Source organism: Monodelphis domestica, chromosome 3, assembly GCF_027887165.1.
Source record: "Monodelphis domestica isolate mMonDom1 chromosome 3, mMonDom1.pri, whole genome shotgun sequence".
NCBI classification, from domain to species: domain Eukaryota; kingdom Metazoa; phylum Chordata; class Mammalia; order Didelphimorphia; family Didelphidae; genus Monodelphis; species Monodelphis domestica.
Window position 1 is genome coordinate 72,842,571 of NC_077229.1, and position 26,790 is coordinate 72,869,360.

At 48.2% G+C, this 26,790-nt stretch overlaps 1 protein-coding gene across 2 annotated transcripts in view; it reads left to right on the forward strand.

The window, feature by feature from the left end:
- The first annotated feature begins 1,788 nt into the window (after positions 1-1,788).
- Positions 1,789-26,790, forward strand: part of MAST3 (microtubule associated serine/threonine kinase 3) — a 103,165-nt gene continuing 78,163 nt past the window's right edge. Inside the window, exons 1-2 of one of the 2 annotated variants that reach the window (XM_056822116.1) lie at positions 1,789-2,094; positions 17,234-17,265. In XM_056822116.1, coding sequence (XP_056678094.1) covers positions 2,056-2,094; positions 17,234-17,265 — 71 coding nt within the window. In that variant the 5' untranslated portion in view covers positions 1,789-2,055. Of the gene's footprint in view, positions 2,095-17,233; positions 17,266-21,849; positions 22,457-23,058; positions 23,149-26,790 lie in introns of those variants that run through there. The other variant, XM_007489222.3, reaches the window with a different exon arrangement.

A 26,790-nucleotide genomic window follows, 5' to 3' on the forward strand; every position in this document is an offset into this window, starting at 1 on the left:
GGTAATAAATAAATAAAATTTAAAATAAAGGTGGGACCATTAATACAAAAGTTGCCATCTTCACTGGTTCTTTCTTCCTACTGGTATCCTGCTGCCCCTGGCTCACAGGAAGTCCTTTCTTCCCTTTTCTTTTCCTCCATTTACCTCTCAGTTTCTTCTCCCCTCCAATCCATCACTCAACTCATCATGGCACTCACTTCTCAGCTCAAAAATCTTCCATATCACAGATGGTGGCCACTTCAAATACTTCTTTTATTTTCTGGCATTCAAGTCCTTCTGTGATCTGTCCCAACTTAATGTGCAGCTTTATTTCAATGGCAGTCCTCCATATGAAATCTGGACTAAATGGCCAGGTCTTTACTCTGGCTCCCAATATACATCCTCTGGCGGATGCCTAGAAAACCCCCAGCTGCAATTCAATTCATCAAGTATTTATTTAAAAGTGCTGGAGTTACAAAGAGAAAAACAAAACCTTGTCTCAATTAGATTTTTGTTTTTTAAAACCTTTTCCTTCTGTCTTAATATCACTTGGGTAATCCCAGTTAAGTGACTTGCCCAGGGTCATATAGCTAGAAAGTGTCTGAGGTCAAATTTGAATCCAGGTCTCTTGACTCCAGGCCTGGCACTCTATCCATTTTGCTCCCTAGTTGCCCCTTGGAATTAGGTTTTTAAAGAACTGAAGGAAATGCTACATTTCAGTTACAGGTTAATGAAAACAAAGTTGTCATTTCCCCCCTCATTCAAGTTCCTAGTCTATCTCAGTAATTTTTCCTGCACTCTATACTGTACCAGCACATTATTACTGATACTGAGCTGGGAAGGACCTCAGAGAGAATCTAGTCCAAGCCCATAATTTTATGGAAGAAGAATCAGGTCCCCCAAGGTCCCACAGGTAGGATTTGCACCTAGTTCCTCGAATCCAAGAGCCAGTGAGTTTTTTACTCTCAACACAGAAAGTGCCTGGGATAGTGAATGAAAAACACCTTAATAAAAGGCATGTTGTGAGCATTTACTATTTCCCGATACTATTATGACAGATACAAATACAAGCAAACAAGACAGTGGCTGCCGGTAGGAGCTTACAGTCTAATGGGGAGGAGAAGGGGAGCTTCAGCTAGAAGGGGGTGAGGAGAGAAGCTAGGGGTGTGGTTTGGTAGGTGGTCTGGCTCCCAGTAAGTGAATGTCAGAGCCCAGGGTGCAAGGGGTGGGAGTCTGGGTTAGGAGGAGAGGGGGATCAAAGTGGCATCTTTTGTAGCTGGACTGGACATGGAGTGAGGAGACCAGGACCTGGCACTGAGGCTTACTCCCTTGGAGACTTTCAGCAAGTAATTTAGCCTCTTCCTGGTCTCAGTTTCCACATCTGTATAATGAGGCGATTGAACTAGCCGACTCCCTAAAATTCCTTGGTTTTCTCAAATCTATGTACCCCAGTGCCTTAGCACTTGGAACCTCAGTACTAGCTTGTTCCATCTAGTTAGACTCTCATTTGGGAAGAGAGGGAAAGGAAACCAAGGCCCAGAAAGGGGAAGGAATTTGCCTGAGGTCACACGAGTGGAACCACCAAACAAATCCTCAGTTCAGGGCTTTCCAGGAAATGGGAAGGGTGCAAATTCATTTGTTGGAGGTGGCAGAGGGCAACAACCTTCCCCTCTCTGGGCCACAGTTTCCCCTCTCTGGAAAATGGGAGCAAACAGTCCCTGTCTCCTTCCCAGAGCTGTTTTGAGGATTTGATGTGCGAATGTCCAGGAAAGTGCGCTCTGGGGCCCTGCTTAGATGGTCCGCCCCTAGTTCTGCTCCTCTCTTTGGGCCCCTGGGCTCTTCTCCTTTCTCCGGCTCCCTCCCGCCCCCTCTCTCCGTGCCAAGGCTTCCCGGGTTTGGGGGCCGCAGGCGGGAGGGTCCGAGGAGGATCAGCTGACCCGCCGCAGCCCAATCGCGCAGGAAGGAGGCGAGCGCGGAGCCCGAGCGGGAGCGGGAGCAGGAGCGGGAGTGGGAGCTCAGAGTGCCACCCGCCTGGCTGCTGTGGGCCACCCGCTGCTGCGGACCACAGCCGGCTCCATGGACGAACCGAGCATCCTGAGGCGCCGGGGACTGCAGGTGAGCCTGGCCCGAGCCCCACCCGGGCAAGAGGGAAGGCGGGGGACGGGGGCATCTCCCCGCCCACAATGCACTGGGCGGGGGCAGCATCCCCTTAGCTGTTAGGGAGCTGGGTCAGGCTAAAGGGAGGTGGGTGTGGACTGGGTCCCGCCCGGGGCGTAAAGTCTGCTTTAAATTGAGGATTGGGATGGGGTTGGTGGTCATGAATCCAGTCCCGCCCGGCTCGTCCTAGTTAGGTCTTCTCATTTCCATACTTTTGCCTCAGTTTACCTTCAGTGGAAACTGCAGAAGGAGGCTAAGGGGATGCTGGGGGATAGTGAGCTCAGGAGGCAGATACTGAGAGATGAGGAACTGGGGCTGGGGGGGGGGGGTGACTAGAACTGGAGGCTAGGGAGGGAAGTCTTAGGATCCCTCTCCTCCCCTGTCTCCGTTGAATAGGAATCGCTTCAGTGTACCTGCAGAGAAGGGGTGGGGTGTTATAGGGGCTCTGAAAGAGGAGGAATGAGTCCTGGGAGAAAGAGAGACTTGGACAATAGAAGCTTTAGGGGAACTCTCAAAAGAGCCTGGGACTGGGGGAATCAGGGGACCCCTCCCAAATAAATATAAATGAAACCTTGGGGAACATGGAGCTCAAGGACTCGCTTCGCTCAGGCCAGGAGGAACCCCCAGGGGTGTGGTCTGTGCCAGGCAAATCTAACCACAAGCAGTAAAATTATGAAGTTACCCAATTTCCTTTCTGCTGCTCTCAGCCTCCCCTTTGTGTACCAGTTTCCTGCTATCCTTTTCCAATGAAGCAGGGACCAGCATCAGACTGGCAGTGCCCTCCTTGAACCCTCCAACCCTACCCCTAATCTCATACCTGCATTAGGACCTTACAAAGCATTCTTGTTTTCTCATGAGAGCCCATAACATCCCTGGGAAGGAAGTGGGACTATACACATTTTACAGATGGGAAAACTGAGACTCAGAGAAGATAGAGAAATTGCCCATGTTCATATAATAAATTTGTGCCAGAACTAAGTGAAACCTGGGTCTCCTATCCCATCTCTGTTTTCACTGCACCAACTTGCTGTTCTCAGGAGTCTCCTTAAGTTCCTAATTTATGCCTTCCTCATTTTCTGAATTCCCTCCTTCACCACCTTCTTTCCTCTTTTAAGCATACCCTGACGTGCAAAACTGGGCCAAAACATCTCAATCCTTATCAGCCTTCAAGTGGAGGAGAGAGATTGGAGTGGGGCTGGGAGGCCTGAAGTCCCATGGGACACAGGAGAGGCTCTGCTCCCCCCAACTCCTCACCCATGCTCCATCCTCAGAATCCTCCAGGAGCCCCTTCTCCTAGTCCTACAATCCATCCCAGACAGAGTAGCATTCTGCCTAGGGGAAAGCAGGACATCATCAGATATTAGAAGGGAGCTCACTCAATGGAAAGGGAATTAAGCTTGGATGGTTGGCCCCTTAGCAGAAGTGACAGCCCTGAGGAGAAGGGCACTGAGGCAGGTTTAGGGTCAATGGCCAGAAAAGCTTCCTAAGGATGAAAGTTGTCCCAGAGTGGCATGGAAGGCCTCTGATCTCCAAGCAGACTCAGTCAGAAATGCTGTAGAGGTTACTCTGACTCAGCCCTGGGTTGGACTAGATAGATACCATTGCAAGGGGGAGAGGAGAAGGATTGAAGGTGGGGGGAAGTCTCTTCCAGCTCTAAAGGTCTAGGTTTCAATTCTGTGGATCTGTTTCCCCTGTGACCTTCAGCCTGTAGGGTTTCCATCAATCAATCAGTCAATCACCAAAGCTATCATGACTTAATATGATTTAAATAGCAGTGGAAAGAAAAGGCAAAAGTGGAAAGATCCCCACTCTCAAGCAGTTTACATTCTGACTGACGAGGAGAAGAAGGACAATAGATACATAAATAAAGTGGATCTGGGGGCAGCTGGGTAGCTCAGTGGACTGAGTCAGGCCTAGGCCAGGGAGGCCCTAGGTTCAAATCTGGCCTCAGACACTTCCCAGCTGTGTGACCCTGGGCAAGTCACTTAAACCCCATTGCCTAGCCCTTACTGCTCTTCTGGCTTGGAACCAATGCACAGTATTGATTCCAAGACAAAAAAGTAAGGGTTTAAAAAAATAAAATAAAATAAAAAATAAAGTGGATCCAAAGTTAAGTACCAGGAAATTTTGGTGGACCTTGACATCATCTTTGAAGAAATTAGAGATTTTTAAGCGGTAGAAGAGAGAAAGGAGGGCATTCTTGGCATGGAGAACAGCCTGGGCAAAGGTTCAGAGATAGGGAAGAGTTTGATTAGTGTGGAGAGTCTGTGGAGAGGAATAGTCTTTTATAATAAGGCTGAAAAGCTAGATTGAGGCAGAATTATAAAGAGCTTTCTACGCTAAAGGTTGTACTTGATTTTCAAGGTAACAAGGGAGTCATTGAAGTTTGTTGAGTGGTTCAGTGACATGGTCAGCAACCACTGTGACAGCTGTGTGGAGGATGAACTGAAGAGGAGAGAAACCAAGCAAGGGCAGCTATATATATATATATATATATAGTCTGTGCATGAGGTGCTAAGAACCTGAATGGGGGGAGGGGGTGACTATAAAAGAGACCAGATGAAAGTGATGGTGGAGAAATGGAATCAAGAAGATTCGGCAACTGATTGACAATGTAGGATGAGAAAGAACCCCAAACAGAGGCAGGAACCAAGGGTGCATACCAAGGTGAGCAGAAGGCTCAATCAGTATGAAGGATGGTGCTAGTGGTACTTTTGGAAAAGGGGGTCAGTTTTTAGGGAAGAAATAAGAGGTGAATTTCAAATGTGCTGAGTTCAAGATGTGCCCAAGATGCCTAGTTTGAAATGCCCAACAGGCAGATGCTGATGTAGAACCAAAGCTCTGAACAGAGCCTAGGATGAAATAGATGCTTCTGCAAATCATCTGCACAAAGAGGTTAATTGAACCCCTTGGATCTGAATCCATGGATCCCCAAGTGAGAGACCATAGAGAGAAAACAGAAAAGGATCTAGAGCTGACCTTTGAGAGAACAGGATAGAAGCCCCCATTATACCAGACCCCCAAGAGACCAGCAGGTGCCTCCACTATATTTACAGGAGCCCCAGAGGCATTAATGGAAGGTTCTTCTAGCTTTGGGTTCATTGAATTTATGTTCAATGTTGCAATTCCCTGTATCTCCTAAAGCCTCCCTCTTCAAATTACTTTCTATTTTCTTTGTATCTATATTGTATTTACTTATGCCTGTGTTTAGTTTCCCTTGATCAGATTGTAAACTTGGCAAGGAAGCTAAATTACATAGTGGATACAGAGAAAGAGAGCCAGGCTCGGAGTGGGAAGGAGCTGGGTTCAAATGTGGCTTCCGACATTTCCCAGTTCTGTGACCCTGGGCAAGTCACTTAACCCAGTTGCCTACCCTTCCCCATCTCATGCCTTAAAATGATACTTAGTATTGACTCCAAGACAGAAGGTAAGGATTTGTTTTTAATCTCAGGCTCCTTGAGTGCAGGGACTATTTTATCTGGGACACACTTAGCACATACTAAGAGCCCAATGAATGTCCATTAATTGATGGGTGTCTGAATAGATTTGAGGCTGAATAGGTTGTGGCCTTTGCCCTCAGGATGGTAGAATCCCAGAATCCCTGAGCTAGGAGGGACCTCAGAAGGCATCTAGTCCATTCCATCAGTGTGTATGAAAGACCCACTGTATAGCAGGCACCAGGCTAGGTGCAAAGGATAAGAAGATTAAAAACTAGAGTCCTTGTCCTCAAGAAACAAATCCTGTCAGCAGATCCCCAGGCTCCTTTTGAACAGAGTCTGCCCCTAGTCCGGCCATGTATGAATGGGTGTGTCGGTCAATCTGTTAGTAAACATTAATTAAGTATCTACTATGTGTCAGGCAGGTGCTAAGAGCTGGGGATCAGTCATTTTTTTTCCGGTCATGTCCTAGTCTTTGTGACCCCATTTGAGGTTTCCTTGGCAAAGATACTGGAGTGATTTACCATTTCCTTCTCCAGTTCTACAGATGAGGAAACTGAGGCAAACAGATTTAAGTGATTTGCCCAGGGTCACATAGCTGGTGTCTGAAGTGGGATTTGAACTTAGAAAGGGGAATTTTCCTGTCTCCAGACCCAGCTTTCTATCTACTGTGTCACCCAGCTGTACCCATCCCATCTGCCTCCAGACTCCAGGCCTGGCACTGTATTCACTTGGTAATCTAGCTGCCCAGTCAAAAGGCTGGGGGTACAAATATGTAAAAGAAAGCTGGCCCCTGCCCTCAAGGCACTTCCAAGCTAAAGGGGGAGGGGTGGCTAAATCAGAAATCTGTCATGCGTGACTATACGTATTTGTAATGGGGTTTATTTTTCTTGCCTTCCTAATGGCTGGGGGAGTGTGGGAGAGGGAGAGAATATGGAACTAAAAATAAAATTATATTTAAACCAATCTAATGGGGGAAAAACAACACCCAAAAGGAAGCTGAAAAGGGAGTGGGAAGGGGGAAGGGATGGTAAAGAAGTCCAGAAAAGTACAGCAGGATGGGAAATGAAGAATTAGCCAGACTACCTGCCCTCCTTTACATGGAGATTTGGGGAGGAGCACCTCCAATCTGAGAGGTCCCATGTGGATTTTTTTTTAAACCCTTGCCTTCTGTCTTAGTGTCAAGTGTAAAACAGAAGAGCAACAAGGGATAGGCAATCAGGGTTAAGTGACTTGTCCAGGGTCATGAAGCTTAGGGAGTGTCTGAAGCTGAATTTAAACTTGGGTTCTCCTGTCTCCAGTCCTACCACTTTTTCCACACTACCCTAGCTGCCCATCCCATGTGGATTTTGCATATGTATAGTTTGTGTACCATTCACTAGTTAAAAATGTCAACAATGCACATAGATTTAGTGTATATTTGTACACAGCCATGCATATACAAATATGTGAGCACAGATGGGTGTATTGAAGCGTGGTCCTTTGCATAAAATGGTGGGCTCAGCCCCTTCAGAGATCTAGATTGAAATCTTGTTTCTGATGCTTACTGTGTGACCCTGAGTAAGTCACTTCCCCTCTCCAAGGTCTCATTTCTCTGAGTTCTTAGATGTCTTAGCAAGCAGTGCTGAGACTCTCTCCCAAGACAAGGATGACAACAACAGATGGCTGTGCCCCTATTCCTGAAATGCCCTGCCTTCTCATCTCCACCCCCTGGTTTCTTCCGGGCCCCAGCTAAAATCCCACCTTCTAAAGAAGCCTTTCCCAGCTCCCTTGATACTGCCAGTGCCTTCCCTCTGGTGAATATTTCCAATCCTCCTGGCCCTGTCTTGTTGTACAGCATCCTTGGCATGCTGGCTCCCTCCTGCCCCCATTAAACTGTGAGCATCTTGAGAGCAGGGATTGTTTTTGTCTTTCCCTCGGTCCTCAGGGCTTAGCACAGTGCTTGGCACATAGCAGGCATTTCATAAATGCTTATCAATGTGACTAGATGAATTCCAGCCTGTAAGTTCTGTTCCTGGACATCTATATATTCGTGAAGTCAGTTCACTCACTATTAAGTGGGCTAGGCACCAGGCGTAAACAACTGGCCCAAGGAGCTGAAATTCTACTTACTGGCAGCTCACACATGTTCACCGAGAAGCATGATGTCAGGCTTGGGTGTGATGGCACAAAAGAGAAATTGAGACAAAGGATCCTGGGAAAATTGGAAGAGGGAGGGGACACTTTCAGGTGGGGGGAGGGTTAGAGAAGTCTCACAAAGGGACCAACCTGAGCTAGACCTTCCTTGAAGGAAGAAAAGGATTCTGAAAGGCAGAGAGGAGGAAGGGAACCCATTCCAGGCGTGGGGAACAGCTTGTGTGAAGGCATGGAGGCGGCCAACAGTATGTTGCATTTGGGAAGCAGAGCAGTCCATTTTGGCTAGAACTCGAGTCCCTGTCATGCTTCCACGAACTTGATGTTCCAGCTAAGCTGGCTTGCTTTTTGTTTCCTCTGTTCCATCTCCCATCTCCATGTCTTTGCCCAGGCTTTCCTCCATGCCTGGAATACCTTTCCTTCCTTGCCTCTGCCTCCTAGAATCCTTTGCTGAGACCTTCCCCATATTACTTTGGTTTGGTTTGGTTTGTTAGACAAAGGGGATTTAATGATTTGTCCAGGATCACAGAGCTAGGAAGTGTCAGAGGGTCAGATTTGAACTCAGGAACATGAGTCTTCCTGCTCCACATTACTATGCAACTATTTTACAAATGATTATCTGCGTGTATGTTATTCTCCTTCTCGAAATAGAATGTAAGCTCCCTTGGGCAGAGAGTTTTATCACTTGTTTTTGTATCCCTAGCCCATTGCCTTGTACCTAGTAGGCATTTAATAAATGCTTGTTGAATGGATGAATTGGAGTAAATTGAAATAAAATCACAGAGTTAAAGCTATCAGGACCCATAGAGGTTATTTGGTCCTACCCCCTTATTTTACGTAAGAGGGACCTGAGGCCAAGAGGAATAAAATTACTTGTCCAAGGTAACACAGCTAAGAAGTGGCAAAACTGGGGTTTGAACTCAGGTCTTCAGGCTCCAAATCCATTGCACCACTTTGAATCCAGATTGGTGAGAGGAGGCAGGAAGTGTTATTCCAGGCTAAGGAATTTCTATTTTTCTTGGAAGTAATAAGGAACATCTGAAAATGTTTGAGCTGAAAAGTGACCTGGTTAAACCTATATCTTACTTGGGAGATTCTCTGGTAGTTGTGTGTAGGCTTGGTTGGAAGAGGGAGAGGCTGAAAGCCAGGAGATGAATTGGCAGGCTACTGTAATCCTCCAGGCAAGTGATGAGGAGGGCCTGACCTAGGGTGGTGGCTCAGTGTGTGAAAGTGGGAGATATGTGGATGAGCAAGATTTGAAAACTGATTGGATCTGGGAGGGAGCTGGTAAAGAAAGGCTGGAGACAAGGATGACTCTGAGGTTCCAGCTACTCCCTTCTGTCAGAGGTCTTTCCTTATCTCTTTATAACCCATCCCCTCCTACCTTCCAGTTTCCTTATACCTTATTTCTATTCCTAGATGCATTCTTTTCCATCCAGTGACTGGTTCCAAGGCAGAAGAGTGGTAAAGGCTAGGAAATGGGGGTCAAGTGACTTGCCCAGGGTCACACAGCTGGGAAGTGTCTGAGATCATATTTGAACCCAGGACCTCCTATCTCTGGGCCTGACTCTCAATCCACTGAGCTACCCAGTTGCCCCCTTCTGGCAGTTTTAAGAACAAGATCCTCCATCTCTTGGCTCTGGGCATTTTCCCTGACTAGCCCCCAGACTACCACTCTGGCTGCTGACCTCCCATTATTTATTTTTTCAAACTCTTACATTCAATCTGAGAATCAGTATTGTGTATTGGTTTCAAGGCAGAAGTTAAAAGAACTAGGCAATGGGGGTTTAGTGACTTGCCCAGGGTCACACAGCTGGGAAGTGTCCAAGGCCACATTTGGACCCAGGACCTCCTATCTCTAAACCTGGCTCTCCATCCACTGAGCCACCTAGCTGCCTGGCTTCCTTTAAATCACAACTAAAACCCTACCTCCTACAGGAAGCCTTCCCTAACCCCACCTTCATTCCAGTGCTTTCTCTTTTTTAATCATTTACTAATTATCCTGTATTTAGCTAGCTTTCTATACATTTATTTCCATATTGTCACTGCCTTTAGATGGCAAGCCCCTCCTGGGCAGGGACTATTTTTCAATTCCTAGTACTTAGTTTTTTGTTTGTTTGTTTGTTTTGTGTTTGTTTGTTTTTTATCGATGTTGTTCTTCCATATCTGACTCTCCATGACCCCATTTGGCGTTTTCTTGGCATTCTGTCTTCTCCTTCTCCAACCCATTTTCCAGGTGAAGAAACTGAGGCAAACAATGTGAAGTGCCTTTCCCAGGGTCACGTGGGCCATACTAGGCACGTAAAAAAAATGCTGATTGATTGATTGATTGGTGCCTCCCTCTGAGCCTATCTCCAGTTTATCCTGTTTATAGCCCGTGGTATTGAGTTGTTTGCTTGTTGTCCCCCATTAGACTGTGAGCTCCTTGAGAATAGGGACTGTCCGTGGTCGCTCTTTTCATCCTCAAGGCTTAACATGTTGCCTGACCCAGACTAGGCTCTTAATCCATGTCTGTAGTGTGACAGCAACTGAGAGAGGCTGCCGTGTGTGCTGGAATCTACGCATGGACAGTTTGTGTGCCCACGAGCGTTGCATGTGCATGCAGTTGGAAGAGCATGTGTTTGGGGACATACACGTGCTTGCGCAAACAGACCGGGGTGCTGGAGGCGAGTTTCTCCGCCCCGCCCTGGATCCTCTCGTGCTAAGCTCTTAGGGCCTTTACGGTAATGAGGCCTCCATTTCCAAAGGCTGGCACGTGTGTTTGTTTACCGCTGAGTCATTTCGGACCTCTTCCCTTGGGGCACAACAAACCCCCGAGTCTCAGCCAATCATATGGAGAATTGCTTGAGTCCCAACCAATCAGATCGCCCCGCGGCACCTGTCCGAAGACTGGAGCTGGTCAGACCAGGTCAATTCATAAAACTTCCTTGGTGAAGCACGAGATTCATTCTTATTGGCCAAATCAAGGATAGGACCGAGCGACTTGACCAATCAGATTACAGCAGATAGAGACCAGAAAGTAGATGTTGGCCCCGGTATACAGGGCTCTGTATTCCATCAGTTTTTGCCCTTAGCTTGGGGGTCCCGGGAGTGACGCTCCTAGGATCCTGCTGAAAGGGAAGGAAAGGTTTTGGGAAAATAAACAGGCCTGTTTTCTCTGGCGCAAGGGCGGACAGAGCCTTTCCCCCCACCGCCGAGTTTCCCCTCTGCTCTGTTTCCCCTTCCTGCTCCAGCAGGGCTTCCTGCAAAGAGAGAATTACTCCTGTCATCCAGAGTTTGGGTTTGGAGAAAACACAGACCAGAAGGACAATGATAGATTGGGAAGTAATGGGATATGCCTGGGGAAGAGTGCTAGATCTGGAACCACAGGCCTGAGCTAGATTATCTTGGGCAATTTTCTCTCTCCCTCCCCCATCTGTTTCCTGTTCTGTAAAATGGGGATAATTATGTTTTACTTCCTTTTCGACCTTTGAGAAGTCCCTAAACCTCTCTGGTCCTCCGTTTCCTCATATGCAAAATAAGATAATCACTAAGGTCCCTTCTAGTTCTAAACCTATTCCTGTCTCCCTCAGATCCCCCATGATGTGTAGGGGTAGCTGGATAAGGGACACTGCAAAGGCTTAAACACAAACTGGAGTCAGCCTAGAAATATTTTGGCTACAGCAATTTAGAATGACCATCTAATAAGAAGTAAAGAAGGGCTTTAAAAGTGCCTAGTTAGGGGCAGCTAGGTGGTTGGGTGGATAGTGTCAACGTGGAATCTAGAACCCCCAAAATTGTAGCCTAGTAAGATCTGATGAACCCCAAGTTTTAGGACTAGATTGTAAGTTGGAGACCCCAAAGCTTGTACTTGTTCCCTGTTCCTGTGAGAATCCACCCTGAAAGGAATCTCAGGCTAGCAGTTTCAGAGTGAATAATGGACCCTAAGGTAAATATACTATATTTAGCATAAGCTAAGTGATTCTTTTTACCTTAGAAGCTTCCCCATTGTACCACTTCCCCCTTTCAGGGATCAAACTCTGGACCTTCAGTTTAGGTCCAATATAGAGTCACTTAGCTTATGCTAAATATTTACCTTAGGGTCCATTATAGCCTGAGATTCCCTTCAGGGTGGATTCTCTCAGAAACAGGGAACAAGGACAAACTTTGGGGTCTCCAACTTACAAGCTAGTCCTAAAACTTGGGGTTCATCAGATCTTACTAGGCTACAAGTTTGGGGTTTCTGGATTCCATGTTGACAATAGAGAGCCAGGCTTGGAGATCACATATTCTGAGTTCAAATGTGGTCTCAGACACTTCCTCTATGTGTGACCTTGGGCAAGTCACTTAACCCTCATTGCCTAGCTCTTACCACTCTTCACCTACCACCTTTATCACACAGTATTGATCCTCAGACAGAAGGTAAGGGTTTTAAAAAAAAAATTTAAAGGAAATGCCTCATTGGAGATTGAGGGAAATATTCATACCAAAGAAATCAGAGATAATTTACAACCTCAAAGAATGGGAGGCTGTCTGGGTGGTTGTGAAGAGAGCACTTCTGATAAGCTGCCAGGAGATCTAGAAACAATTACAATGTAGTTGTTCCTGGGGAAACTGGAGATAACAGTGTCTGGGCTCTACAGTACAGTTAAAACCATGTTTCAAGCCTCCCAGTTCATTCAACTTCATGGTCCTGGTTCAAATTCATCTCTGGAAGAGGGTCTTGTCAATTTTCTAATGGGAGTGGACCGGGGGAGAGCAGGGTTCTGAGCAGGAAATTGTCTGCTAATTTAAAACTTGGTTGATTCAAGCCCTATTAGTTAAAAATTAAGGAGAACCAGAAGCCTCAGGGGGCACATCTATTTCAATCCAGAAACTGTCTCCACAATCATCCTGATCGGGAGATCTCTATTTCCTGCTTGAACATCTCCAGAGACAGTGAACTCACTACCTCTTGAGGCAATTTATTCTATTATTGCCAGCTGGGCTTGTTTTCTTTGTACTGGAGCAGAAATCTGTCCCCCTGTGACTTTCCCCCCAGCACTTCTCCTTGTAATTATAGTTCTCATTCCTCCGGCAATTCAAGATTTTGAAAGCCTTTGCCTCACCACCTTTGAAGTCGGAAGTATGGGCATTGTTAGACTGCTTTTTGAGGTGGGCTTTTTTTGGAAGGCTTCGGAGGTACCTAGTGGGAGACGGAAACTGAGGGGCAAATTATTTCCAAGGTCACACACCTTAAAGTGCCTTCTGAAGAGAAAGAAAAAGGCATTTGTTTATTGAGTCAGACTCTATTCCCGAGGGCCCTAAAAACTGTGAACTCAACTCTGCTGGGAGAGTTACTGAAGACTTTGGAGCTGAGGAATGATATCATCAGATCTCCACAGAAGGACTTATTTTAGGGAGAAGTGGAAGCACAGGAAGAAGCAATCCCTGCCACAGGAGTTCACATTCTTTTTGAGGGAAACACTATGTACTTTTATATAAGTATCTATGAAATAAATAGAATTTATTTATAATTTTAGATTTAGAGGGGAATCATAACTTTTAGTGGAGGGGGCATTAACTGATGCCATCTGAAAAGGCCTCCTCTAGGCATTTGAGCTGAGCTTGGAAGGAGCCTAGGGCACCAAGGTAGCAAAGTAAATAATCAGGGAGATTCATCTTCCTGAGTTCAAATCTGGCTTCAGACACTTCCTAGATGTGTGACCCTGGGCAAGTCACTTAACCCTGCTGGCCTCAGGTTCCTCATCTATAAAATAAGCTAGAGAAGGAAATAACAGACCACTGCAATATCTTTGCCAAGAAAACTCCAATGGGGTCAGGAAGAGTTGTACATGGCTGAAAATGAATGAACAACAAGGATTGTAAGAGGCAGGGGTGAGAAGGGACTACATTCCAAATATGAGGGATGACTTGGGCAAAGGTCCAGTGTTGGGGGAATTGAACATCATGTAGGAAGGACCACAAAAGAGACGTAGGCTGTAGAGTCCGTGATGGAGAGAAATGTATAATAAGCCTGAAACAATAGGGAAGAACCAATTTGTGATGGACTTGAAATGTCAAGCAGAGGAGTCTGGTCCTACCAGAAATGCATTTCAAATGGTATTTGATCCCAGCAAAATAGGGAGTCATTGGAGGTTATTGAGCAAGAGAATAACATCCTTAGACTATGTGTTGTTCCTGCATGTATCACAGAATTTCAGAAATGCCAGAAACTCTGGTCCAAACTGGCCTGGAGCAGAGATTAACTGCAAAACCCAGACCAGAGCCCATTCTGCCTCTTCTTGAAGACCTCCCATAAAAGAAGGTGCCCACTCTTTGGATGCAGCCCTTTTCACTTGGGAAGTTTTTTTTTTTTCCTGGCCTTGAACAGAAATTGGTCTCCATGCATCTTCCTTTTTCTGATTTCTAGGACCAAGAAGAATAAACCTTCATTGGGACAGCCATTCTCCTTCTCTGGGTTAGCCACCTTGGGCTCTTTCCACTGAGACTCCAAAGCCTCCCCACTTCCATCTCTCTTCCTCCTGGTTGACTTTCTTTGCTGCCACTTATTTATGTCATTTAATATTTCCTTTCCTGAAAGGGTTCTATCCAAATTGTCTCCCTCACCATTCTGGTTGGCCTTCTTCAGTCCCACAAAGGTTTGGCCATGCCCTTGCCAGGCTGGGGCCCCCAAGCAGAAGGCAGTATTCTGGAGTTTGAGGGGACAGGCCTGTCCTTTGTTCAGGACACTCTCTGGCAGCCCACGATCTAATTAGCTTGGGACAGCCAATTCCTCTCCTCCCCCAACAGAATCTTCTCTTCCCTGGGCCACCCCCCAGCCCAGTTCCCTTCCTCCAGTAGAGGGAGTCTTCAGAGATCCCCCCCCCCCACGCCCCCACCTGTGTTTGGCTTCAAAGGGAAAGCTGATCTTTTGTCTCCCTGCCAATGACTGGAGATCTTTGACGTCATCCGTTTCCATGGCAAACGCCTGTTGCCTCCCTGGATGTTGCCAGGAAGGCTTGGGATGTGGGCAGCCCTGAACTTCCCTGGGCCCACCAAGCCAACCCTGGAGGCAAAAATAGCTGTGTTCCTGAACCAGCAGCCCACCCACCCCCAGCCCAGCACCCAGCCCACTAAGCACCCTCTGGGCCCCTGGGGGGGTGGGAGGAAGAAGGGTGGCAGGAACACCTCCTTCCCCAGGCAACCATGTGTCCTGTCCCTGTGGGGAAATCATGGAAGAGCAGGAGAAAGTGGGGAATTCCTGCAAAATACAAGCTGTTTTCTCACCTGGAATGACCTTCCCCTCCTCTACCAGCGTCCACCTGTCAGAAGCTTCCTTGTCATTCCGGGCCTTGTTCCAAAGCTCCTTTCTCCCAGAAGCCTCCCCCGGCCCCATCTGCTGGCTGTGGCTGCTCCCTCAAACACCCCAGCCCTAGAACCAGAGGTCCCAGGGGCCATATTTATTGCCCCCAGGCTCTTGGACTTGCCCCAGGCAGTGTGGTCGGCAGTCAGCCAGCATTTACTTAGTGTCCTGTGTACCAAACTTCCGGGGAAAGAGAAAGCAGGGCAGAAACAGGCCTGGGGGTGCCTGTAGAAAAAGCCTGGGGGTGGGACTCAAAGAATGAAGCAATTCAAGCAGGCAGTCTGGATAAGCACCTATTAGGCGCCTGCTGTGCACCAGAAAGTGTACTGGGCTCTGGAAGGTATACAGAAAAAAGTGAACCTTCCTGCCTTCCAGGAGCTTCCACGCTATTGAGGCTGCCAACATGTGTATATACACTGGGATGCTCCAGTCACTTGAGACTGGAGCTGATTGTTTAGTTTTCCTTGTGAGCATTTGTAGCCCTCAAATCAGTAAGCTACAGAGTGGGTTTTGTTTTATGGTTTTCTTGATATTCTGCAGTGAGCAGCCAGGTGGCTCAGTGCATAAAGCACCAGGCCTGGAGTCCGGAGGACTTATGTTCAAATTTAGCCTCAGATACTTCCTAGCTGTGTGACCCTGGGCAAGTCACTTAACCCAGTTCCAATGCCCTTGCCAATTTTCTGCCTTGGAACTGATACTTTGTATGGATTCTAAGACTGAAGGTAAGGGTTAAAAAAAAAAGAAGAAGAAGAAGAAGAAGAAGAAGAAGCATGCCCTGCAGTCATTTCTTTTCCCAATGACCTGATTGTTAAACTTTTATCAGAACACAGCTGTATGTAAGTGTAAAGCAAAGTAAAGTAAAATACAAAGCAAAGATCTCTGGAGAAGGCATAGCAGCTGTTCAATAAATATTTACTAAGAACCTTCTACACTGAACTAAGTGATGGGCTGGCTGATTCCTCTCTCTGGGCCTCAATTTCCCCTTCAAAATGGTTATACTAGATGGTCTTTAAGGCCCTTTGCAGCTAGGCTTACTAACTAACTGTTCCTCAGCCTCAGTTTCCTGCTCTGTAAGCTGAGGGGGGTTGAACTCAATGGCCCCTTTCAGTTCTAAATATATTATCTATACCTCATGATTGTGGCTAAATTAGCACAGCCAGGATCTGAATCTAGGTCCACCTGGCTCTCCACTGACACACCACGACCTCTCACCAAACCTCCTAGCTGGAAGGGACCTAACAGGACATAGAATCTTACTCAGACCTGCCCAGAAGTCTCCTTTATGTTTTAAGAACTTCAGCAACTGGAGAGTTCCCCATCTCTTGAGGCAGCACATACCTTTCCCTTCCTTCCTTCCTTCCTTCCTTCCTTCCTTCCTTCCTTCCTTCCTTCCTTCCTTCCTTCCTTCCTTCCTTCCTTCCTTCCTTCCTTCCTTCCTTCCTTCCTTCCTTCCTTCCTTCCTTCCTTCCTTCCTTCCTTCCTTCCTTCCTTCCTTCCTTCCTTCCTTCCTTCCTTCCTTCCTTCCTTCCTTCCTTCCTTCCTTCCTTCCTTCCTTCCTTCCTTCCTTCCTTCTCCTATCAGTTCTAAGACTGAAGAGTAGCAAGGGCTAGGCAATTGGGATTAAGTAACTTGCCCAGAGTCACCCAGCTAGGAAGTATCTGAGGTCAGATTTGAACCCAGGCTCTCTTGACTCCAGGCTTGGCACTCTTTCTTCTGAACCACCCAGCTGCCCTTGGACAGCTTTTCAAAACTCTCCTCATACTTGGAGAACATGGAGGAGTAAAGTATGGTTCCTGCTCTCCTTTCCCATTCCTTGCCATTTTCCTGTCCCCCTTCACTCTTCCTCTCCCAAAGTCCTTCAGTAGAAATAGCCTTTAAATGAAGACTGGCAGTTTGGGGTTCTAGTCCCAGTTTCACTACTAATTCAGTTTCTTCTTTGGTCAGCCTCTCTTCCTCCCAGTGCCTCAGTTTCTTCCTCCTTATAATCCTCTTAGAGCCATTATAAGGAAAGTTACTCCCATGAGTAAGGCATCATTATCATTTTTGTTATGGTTTGGACCAGGAGTTGGGAGCCCCAAGTTCCATTTCTGACTCTAGGAAACTGGGGAGTAGGGAGGGGGAGACAAGGGCCTGGGGCTACCTCTGGCCCTACATCTGCCTGCAGTTCTCATGGTCTGACCTGCTGTCCTTTTTTTCATTACAGAAGGAACTCAGCTTGCCACGACGGGGAAGGTCGTAAGTATCTGTGATGGCTTCTAGCCCCCATGAAGTAGATCCTAGAGTTTTGCCAGCCTTGCTAGGGAGTGGGAGCATTGGCAGATTAGGGTGAAGGGAAAGGAAAAGGGACAAAGGGAGAGAGGAACCAGTCTGCATTAGTGTCTCCCAAATTCTGAGAACCAGGCAAGTGATAGCAATACAAAGACAAGAGTAAAACAGTGCCTGGCCTCAAAGAACTTACATTCTAAGGGGGAGCAGGGAGGAGACAACGTGTGTATATGTGTGTATGACAGACAGACAGAGACAGAGAGAAAAGGAGGGAGGAAAGGAGAAAGAGAAAGAGAGGAGGGGGAGAGAGAGGGAGAGAGAGGAGGGAGACAGAGAGAAGAGAGAGAGAAGGAGGGAGAGGGAGAGAGAGAGAGGGAGAGAAAGAAAGACAGACAGAGAGGAAGAAAGAAAGAGAGAGGAGGGAGAGAGAGAGAGGGAGGGAGGGAGAGAGAGAGAGAGAGAGAGAGAGAGAGAGAGAGAGAGAGAGAGAGAGAGAGAGAGAGAGAGAGAGAGAGAGAATGTATGTGTGTAGATAGAAGATATACAAGATGACCTTAGAGGGGAAGGCCATAATAGAGAAGGTATCACATTTGGAGTTAGTAGTCTTCTCTAAGGCTCCTTCTATTTCTGATTTACTGTGTGGACACTTCCTGTCTCAGGACCAGTGTCTACCCATTCTGTAAAATGGAAGGGTTGAACCCTAAAGTCTTGGAGTTCCTTCGACTTGCAAAGGCTGCTGGGGAGGGAGGAAGAAGAGGAGGCCTAGGTCTGAGAGGCAGCTCTGTCAGTGACTCACAGTGTGACTTGGACTAGGCCTCTTTGGGCCTCAGTGTCTTTCCTTAGAGGACAAAGGAGTTGGACTAGGTGAGCTCTCGGGTTCCTTCTAGCTCTAGCAATCGATGAATTTAGAAGAGTGTTGGAAAGGGTGATAAGAAAGAAGGAGGAGGAGGAGGAGGAGAGTCCTGGAGAGAGGGGAGGAAGGGGACTCCTGGCCCTGGCCACTGCTGCCCAGTGTAATGCCCGGGATTTTAGAAAACAAAACAGAATTTTGAGAGGAAGGGACTGGTACCTGAATGTCCTCTCATCCCTAAACTCTTGTCTTGGCCCCAGTATTGGAGGCAGCCTGTAGGAGACTGTGTGGGAGGGGGCAATCTCCTGTGAAGTAGCCTAGGACTTTTCTTAGGAAGGGGGACTGAGAATAGGGTTTCTGGGGGAAGGTAGGGGGTGTTTCTTGACAAGTGGAGACGTGTACAATGCAGGGGCTGCGGAGGGGGAACCAAACATTCAAATTTGCTAAGAGCTTGCTGCTTGGTCCAAGGAGAGATGAAGGCTTGAGGGCATATCATCTTCCTTTCTCCATGCCTCAGTTTCCCAATCTGTAAAATGAGAGCCCTGGACCAGCTAGTCCTTTCCAGCTGCAGCATCTATGAATTGAATTCAATTTAACAAGCAGGTGTCCACTGTGTATACAAGGATACAAAGATAAAGCAAACGCTTTGAGTCCATCTTCTCCCCAGCATCTCCCCATTGTGGTGCGTCTCTGAGTGGCCCCTGGTGGGGAATCGAGGAACAGCAGCAGCTCAGGGGTTTGTGTGACTCTTGTGGAGGAACCTTCTGTGGGGGGGTGGATTGTTTCTGCACTCAGGGCCATCTTAGGCTTCCTGTATTCGGATCCCCAGTGCTTATCCCAGTGCCTGGACATCATGAGTGATGAATAAATGCTTGTGGGCTGCCTGAACCCCCCCCCCCCATTCTTGAGGATGAGGCATTGTTTACAGAAGCCTCCTGTAGGAATGATCATGCATTCATATATTCACTCAAGCAACACTTACTAAGACAGGGAAAGACACAGATGGATAAAAAACCCAGTTCCCCTGCCTCCCCAGAGCTCGTAGGGAATAGCAGAATAATGCCTTACAACCAGCATCTCCTAGAATCCTCAAGGCAGCCTTGGGAGACCATAAGGAAAAGATTGCTCTTCTAGACCCTTCCTTGGATCTCAGGTTCCTTATCTATAAAATGAATAGGTTGGCCTTTATGGCCACCAAGAGAGATCCCTAAATCTGTGATCCTATGATCTATTTTATAGATGGGGAAACAAACTGAGAGGGCAAGTGACTTAATTTTGGTGCACAAAGGAAAAGTACCAGAGCTGGGGCCAGGACCCAGGCTTCCTGATTCCCAGGTTAGGCCTCTTTCCACTGTCCTGTACAGAGTTGTTCTCCTGGTTCTACCACTAAAGCTTCATGTGACCTGGACCAAATGCGTGGGCCATGCTGGGCCCTGACTGTTTCCTGCTCTATCAAATGAGTGGGTTGGGTGCAGTGGTCATCCAGATCTCATATTCCATATTCTCTGTTCTAAGGATCCTCTCAGCTCTGACACTCTGAGTTCTAAGGGCTCTCCCAGCTCTGATATTTTAGGTTCTAAGCTCCCTCATAGCTCTGGCATTCCCTGTTCTAAGCTCCCTCCCAGCTCTGACATTCCCTGTTCTAAGGTCTCTCCCAGCTCTGACATTCCCTGTTCTAAGGTCTCTCCCAGCTCTGACATTCCCTGTTCTAAGCTCCCTCCTAGTTCTGACATTCTGAGTTCTAAGGGTCCTTCCAGTTCTGACATTCTCTGTTCTAAGCTCCCTCCCAGCTCTGACATTCCCTGTTCTAAGGTCTCTCCCAGCTCTGACATTCCCTGTTCTAAGGTCTCTCCCAGCTCTGACAGTCCCTGTTCTAAGCTCCCTCCTAGCTCTGACATTCTGAGTTCTAAGGGTCCTCCCAGTTCTGATATTCTCTGTTCTAAGGTCTCTCCCAGCTCTGACATTCTGAGTTCTAAGAGTCCTCCCAGTTCTGACATTCTCTGTTCTAAGCTCCCTCCTAGCTCTGACATTCCCTGTTCTTAGGTCTCTCTCAATTCTGACATTCTCTGTTCTAAGGGCCCTCCCAGCTCTGATATTCTGTTCTTAGGTCTCTCCCAGCTCTGACATTCTCTGTTCTAAGTTCCCTCCCAGCTCTGACATTCTCTGTTCTAAGGGTCCTCCCAGTTCTGACATTCTCTGTTCTAAGCTCCCTCCCAGCTCTGACATTCCCTGTTCTAAGGGTCCTCCCAGTTCTGACATTCTCTGTTCTAAGGTCTCTCCCAGCTCTGACATTCTCTGTTCTAAGGTCCCTCCCTGCTCTGACATTCTCTGTTCTAAGGGCCCTCCCAGCTCTGATATTCTGTTCTTAGGTCTCTCCCAGCTCTGACATTCTCTGTTCTAAGTTCCCTCCCAGCTCTGACATTCTCTGTTCTAAGGGTCCTCCCAGTTCTGACATTCTCTGTTCTAAGCTCCCTCCCAGCTCTGACATTCCCTGTTCTAAGGGTCCTCCCAGTTCTGACATTCTCTGTTCTAAGGGTCCTCCCAGTTCTGACATTCTCTGTTCTAAGCTCCCTCCCAGCTCTGACATTCCCTGTTCTAAGGGTCCTCCCAGTTCTGACATTCTCTGTTCTAAGGTCTCTCCCAGTTCTGACATTCTCTGTTCTAAGCTCCCTCCCAGCTCTGACATTCTCTGTTCTAAGCTCCCTCCCAGCTCTGACATTCCCTGTTCTTAGGTCTCTCCCAGCTCTGACATTCTGAGTATAAGGGCCCTCCCAGCTCTGACAGGCCCTGGGCAGATCAGAGAAGCCAGGACTTGGAATAGGGCTGAGAGAAGGGGCTGCCTCGGAATAAAGACCTCTTCAGGAAGAGGAAAGAATGAGGATACGCTTGGGTTGCCTTGACTTAGGCCCTGGTGGTGCCGTGTTCTGGGCAAAGCAGCAGATGGCTGTTCTCCCTTGAAATATCAGGGCATGGGAGGGAGGCCAGGACACACCTTGCTTTCTTCCCAGACCTTCAGACTCGCCAGGGTGGGGTGGGCACTTAAGTACTCTTAACCTTCACCCTAGGCCAGGCCCAGGGAGCCAGACCTCTTTAAGAGCCAAAGTGGGGCTCGATGGGCCTCCTTCATCTCAGGATGGAATGCCAGCCAGGGCTCATTCCTCCCCCCCCCCCTGCCCCGATCCCCCACTCCCCCCCCACACCCCTGTCTGCTCACCTCCCGGGAGGCCCAGTGACAGCCAGGTCTGACTCCTATACCACAGGCTTCTTGAATGGATTTTTGGGGAAAGGTCACTAGCGTTCCTCTCCCCCCTTCCCCCTCCCCCAGCTCTGGTATGTGTAAAGAACACTGGACTTTGGAATCATAAGAGACCTGGGTTTGAACCTTCCCCCTGACTCATACTGACTGTTTGATCACAGGCAATTCTCTTAACCTCCCTAAACCTCAGTTTCCTCCTCTGAGCAATGGGCAATTGGGTAGTGGCTGTCTCTGAAGGGCAGCCTGCAGTCCAGTTCAAACACTGACCCCAGGACAAAACGGCTTCTCTCTCAGCCCTGGGCCACCAAGACTCTAAACTGCAGTGGAGGGAGTCTTCCTCAGTCCAAAAAGCATTTTGTAAACAACCCTTAGAGCACTCGGTTAATATCAGCTCTTGTTATTAACCAGAATGCCTTTCTCCTTGAAGAGGTGCTAGAGCGAGCGAGCACCCCCTTCTCCGGGATTCTATGTGCCTCTCTTCCGTTTGGGCCCCCCATTCTGGGCCCCTCCCTGGGACAGGTCTCTATTGTGCCCAGCTCCCACCCCCCATTCCGAGCCCTACCCTAGGGAGGGTCCCTATTCTGAGCCAAACCCCTACTGCCATCTGGCCCCTCTTCCAAGGTTCCCTCCTTGGGGCAGGGCCCCCCTCCCATCTGGTCTCCCAATCCAAAGGGCCAGCTTCTTTAATCTGGCAAGGTACCAGGGTTTCAGGGGGCCGCTCGTGCACGCGGGGCGGGCTCCCCGGAGGAGGTGCCGAGAGTGACGTTCGCGTAGAGGAGGCGGGCACGGCGCAGCGTGGAGGCCTCCGCCCGGACTCCAGCTGGGGATCCGCGCCTAGGACCGCCCCCCCCCTCCTACCACCCTCACCTCACCAGCTCGTTCTTCCTCCTCCTCCCTCCCTCCCTCCCTCCCTGCCGGCGGCCGCGGGTACAGGAGAAACTGACAGCTCAGGAAGAAGAGGCCACCGGCCTTCTCTTCCTCCCCCACTCCTAGCCCCCTCCCGTGGTCATGAAATCCCGGCGGGACAAGCTGAACATCCCGGCCCTGACCTTGGAGTGAGTAGCCTGGGGGGCTCTCCGGAGGCAGCGGCGAGGGAGGTGGGGCTAGTGAAGCCCCGAGCACTGCCCCCCACCCCGGGTGGGAGTTGGAGGTGGGGGGATCCCGGAGTGCCTCGCCCGTAGCCGCTGTTTGAGGTTGCTAGGAGACCCGAGTGGGCCCTTGGGGCGGGGGCATAGAGAGGGTCGGGGATTTCTCCTCTTGGGGATCCCAAACTCCCCTCCTCCTTGAAACCCAAATTCCCAGGCTGTGTCCTCCTGGGGAGCCCAGAGCCCCGTGAAAGAATCTGGGGGGCACTTTCCATAGAGGAATTTGGGGCACTTGGAGGGACAGCTCCCCAGCCCTCAGCGCCTTTCCCTGCCTCCTTGCCTGGTTTGAACCTCATTCTCCAGGCTCCTGAGCGCCCCCTTGCCCAGCTGGCTCTTAGTGCACTGGACCAAATCCCCTGGGGACTCTGCCTTGGTGCCCCTCCTCTCCCCTTCCCTCCCCCCCCCCACCTCCCATCGGCCACTTCACAGCCAGCCGGGATGTTGGGAGCTAGCTGGTCAGGGGGAGCCTGGCTGGGGGGGAGATTCATGAAGTCTGGCCCCTCTTATTGCAGTTTGTCGCCATGTAGCCAGAGCCCGACCCTGCTGAGCCCCTGCAGCCCTGCTAGCCCCTGCAGCCCATTACAGACCCTGCACCCCTGGAGGTAAGGCCAGGCTAAAGGGTAGGACCTAGATTGCTTGCTGGGTGGGCGAGGGAGGGAGGGGGCTCTTACACACCAAAAATTTGTGCAGGATGCTGTAGCCTCTACTTTCCCCCAAGGAACCTGCTGCTTACTACCCCCAAGGTGTGTTTGTAGGGGAAAGGGAGCCAGCTGCATCCTTGCCAGCTGTTTGGTGGGGAATGGGACTTCAACAAAGGACTGATGGGCCTCAGTCTCACAATCTGTAAGAGTGAATGTGTGTGTGTGTGTGTGTGTGGGTGCTCCTAGAACACAGAACATCAGAGGAGAGAGAGCCCCTAAGACACAGAATATCTGAGGAGAAAGAACCCCTAGAAAACAGAAGGTCAGAGGAGAAAGAGCCCCTAGGACACAGAATATCTGAGGAGAAAGAACCCCTAGAACACAGAAGGTCAGAGGAGAAAGAGCCCCTAGGACCCAGAATATCTGAGGAGAAAGAACCCCTAGAACACAGAATGTCTGAGGAGAAAGAATCCCTAGACCACAGAATATCAAAGGAGAAAGAATCCCTAGGACACAGAATGTCTGAGGAGAAAGAACCCCTAGAACACAGAATGTCTGAGGAGAAAGAGCCCCTAGGACACAGAATGTCTGAGGAGAAAGAACCCCTAGAATACAGAATGTCTGAGGAGAAAGAGCCCCTAGGACACAGAATGTCTGAGGAGAAAGAACCCCTAGAACACAGAATGTCTGAGGAGAAAGAGCCCCTAGGACACAGAATGTCTGAGGAGAAAGAACCCCTAGGACCCAGAATATCTGAGGAGAAAGAACCCCTAGAACACAGAAGGTCAGAGGAGAAAGAGCCCCTAGGACCCAGAATATCTGAGGAGAAAGAACCCCTAGAACACAGAATGTCTGAGGAGAAAGAACCCCTAGAACACAGAAGGTCAGAGGAGAAAGAACCCCTAGGACACAGAATATCAGAGGAGAAAGAACCCCTAGAACACAGAAGGTCAAAGGAGAAAGAGCCCCTAGGACTCAGAATGTCTGAGGAGAAAGAACCCTTAGAAAACAGAAGGTCAGAGGAGAAAGAAACCCTAGGACACAGAATATCAAAGGAGAAAGAACCCCTAGAACACAGAAGGTCAAAGGAGAAAGAACCCTTAGAACACAGAATATCAAAGGAGAAAGAACCCCTAGAACACAGAAGGTCAAAGGAGAAAGAGCCCCTAGGACCCAGAATGTCTGAGGAGAAAGAGCCCCTGGGACACAGAATATCAAAGGAGAAAGAACCCCTAGACCATAGAATATCAAAGGAGAAAGAACCCCTAGACCATAGAATATCAAAGGAGAAAGAACCCCTAGAACACAGAAGGTCAAAGGAGAAAGAACCCCTAGGACACAGAAGGTCAGAGGAGAAAGAACCCCTAGAACACAGAATGTCAAAGGAGAAAGAGCCCCTAGGACACAGAATGTCAAAGGAGAAAGAACCCCTAGAACACAGAAGGTCAAAGGAGAAAGAGCCCCTAGGACTCAGAATGTCTGAGGAGAAAGAACCCTTAGAAAACAGAAGGTCAGAGGAGAAAGAAACCCTAGGACACAGAATATCAAAGGAGAAAGAACCCCTAGAACACAGAAGGTCAAAGGAGAAAGAACCCTTAGAACACAGAATATCAAAGGAGAAAGAACCCCTAGAACACAGAAGGTCAAAGGAGAAAGAGCCCCTAGGACCCAGAATGTCTGAGGAGAAAGAGCCCCTGGGACACAGAATATCAAAGGAGAAAGAACCCCTAGACCACAGAATATCAAAGGAGAAAGAACCCCTAGAACACAGAATGTCAAAGGAGAAAGAGCCCCTAGGACACAGAAGGTCAGAGGAGAAAGAAACCCTAGAACACAGAATGTCAGAATTGGAAGGTTCCTAGAACCCAGAATATCTTAAGAGAAAGAACCTTAGAACATAGAAGGTCAGAACTAGAAGGGTCCCAAAACACAAACTATCCAAGTCCAGAGGAACCTTAGCCCTCCAATAGGGAATGGTGAAGGGGACACCTAGAAAATAAAACCTTGACTATTGGCCTTCTGGAGTGACTTCAACTTTCTGCCTTATCTCCTGTCTGAAGCCACCCTCATGACTTTTAGCCATTCTTCTTCTGTTCTCTGGACCTTTGTTCAAACCCTGCCCTCTTCCTGGAAGGGACCCCCATCTCCAAGCCTGTCCTTCAAAGCTTTCTCTGCCTATTCCTAGTGAAAGTGAATTCTCTCACCTCCCTCTCCTCCTCCTCCTCTCTTTTGATCTTACCTCATTCCCCCCTTCCACATACTCTTGGCTATTGTGATTTCTCCCAGAGTTCTTTGTGTGCTTGCCTTCTATCCCTCTCTGCTAATTAGACTGTGAGCCCTGGGAGGGCAGGCTCTGTGTTCCATCTACCCTTCTGTCTCAAATCCTGGGCACCGAGCTGTTAGATAGACCTTTATTTAAATTTAATTGGTTGGAAGGGAGCCTTTAAAACCACCTACCTAGCGACCCATTTTACAGATGAGGAAACTTGGGGTCAGAGATTTTACCCAAGGTTCTCCAGTTAAATTGGTGGCAGATTGGTACCCTTTTCATGGCACCGCCCATTTCATCTGCCCCCCATCCATCCCCTTTGTATATATAGCTAGAGTTTTGAACCTTCTTCTGGGGATGATTTTCCCTCTTAATTACCTATCAGCCAGTCAAGAGAGCATTGATTAAGCTGCTACTGTGTAGCAAGAATGGGCAACTAGCAGGTAAAGTGAATAGAGCACCCAGCCTGGAGTCAAGAAAACCAGGGTTCCGATCTGGCCTCAGACATCTATTAGTTCTGTGACCCTGGGCAAGTCATTTCACCCTGTTTGCCTCTGTTTCCTCATCTATAAAAGGAGCTGGAGAAGGAAGCGGCAAACCCCAAGTAGGATCAAGGAAGAGTTGGACTGACAACATGTAGCAAGAACCTTGCTAGGCTGTGGATATACAACTACAAAGAAGAAACAACCTATCAGTCAGCAAACCTTTATTAAGTGAACGGTGGCTGGGTGGCACAGAAGATTGATAGCCAGGCCTGGGTCAGGAGGACCTGGGTTCAAATCTGCCCTCAGACACTTCCTAGCTGTGTGACCCTGGACAAGTCACTTAACCCCCATTGCCTAGCCCTTACCACTCTTCTGCTTTAGAATCAGTACTTTAGGGTTTGCCTTTTTTTTTTTTATTAGAAACCCTCACCTTCCATCTTAGAATCAATACTATGTGTTGGTTCCAAGGCAGAGGGCTAGGCAGTGGGAGTCAAGTGACTTGCCCAGGGTCACACAGTTAGGAAAGAATCAGTACTTTAGTATCAATTCCAAGACAGAGGATAAGGGCTTTTTATTTTATTTCTTTATTTTATTTTGCCAACTATATGAAATGATAAATTTCCACATAAGTTTTCTAAAGTTATATGATCCAAATTGTCTCCTTCCCTTCTCCCAGAGCTGGAAGCAATTCAGTCTGGGTTATACGTGTATAATCACCCAAAACAAGAACATAAGGGTTTGTTTGGTGTTTTTTTAAGTTTCTACCATGTGCTGGAGATACAAGGACAAAAATGAAGTAATCCTTGTCCTCAAAGAGCTTATATCTTTTTTTTTAACTTTTAGTAACAA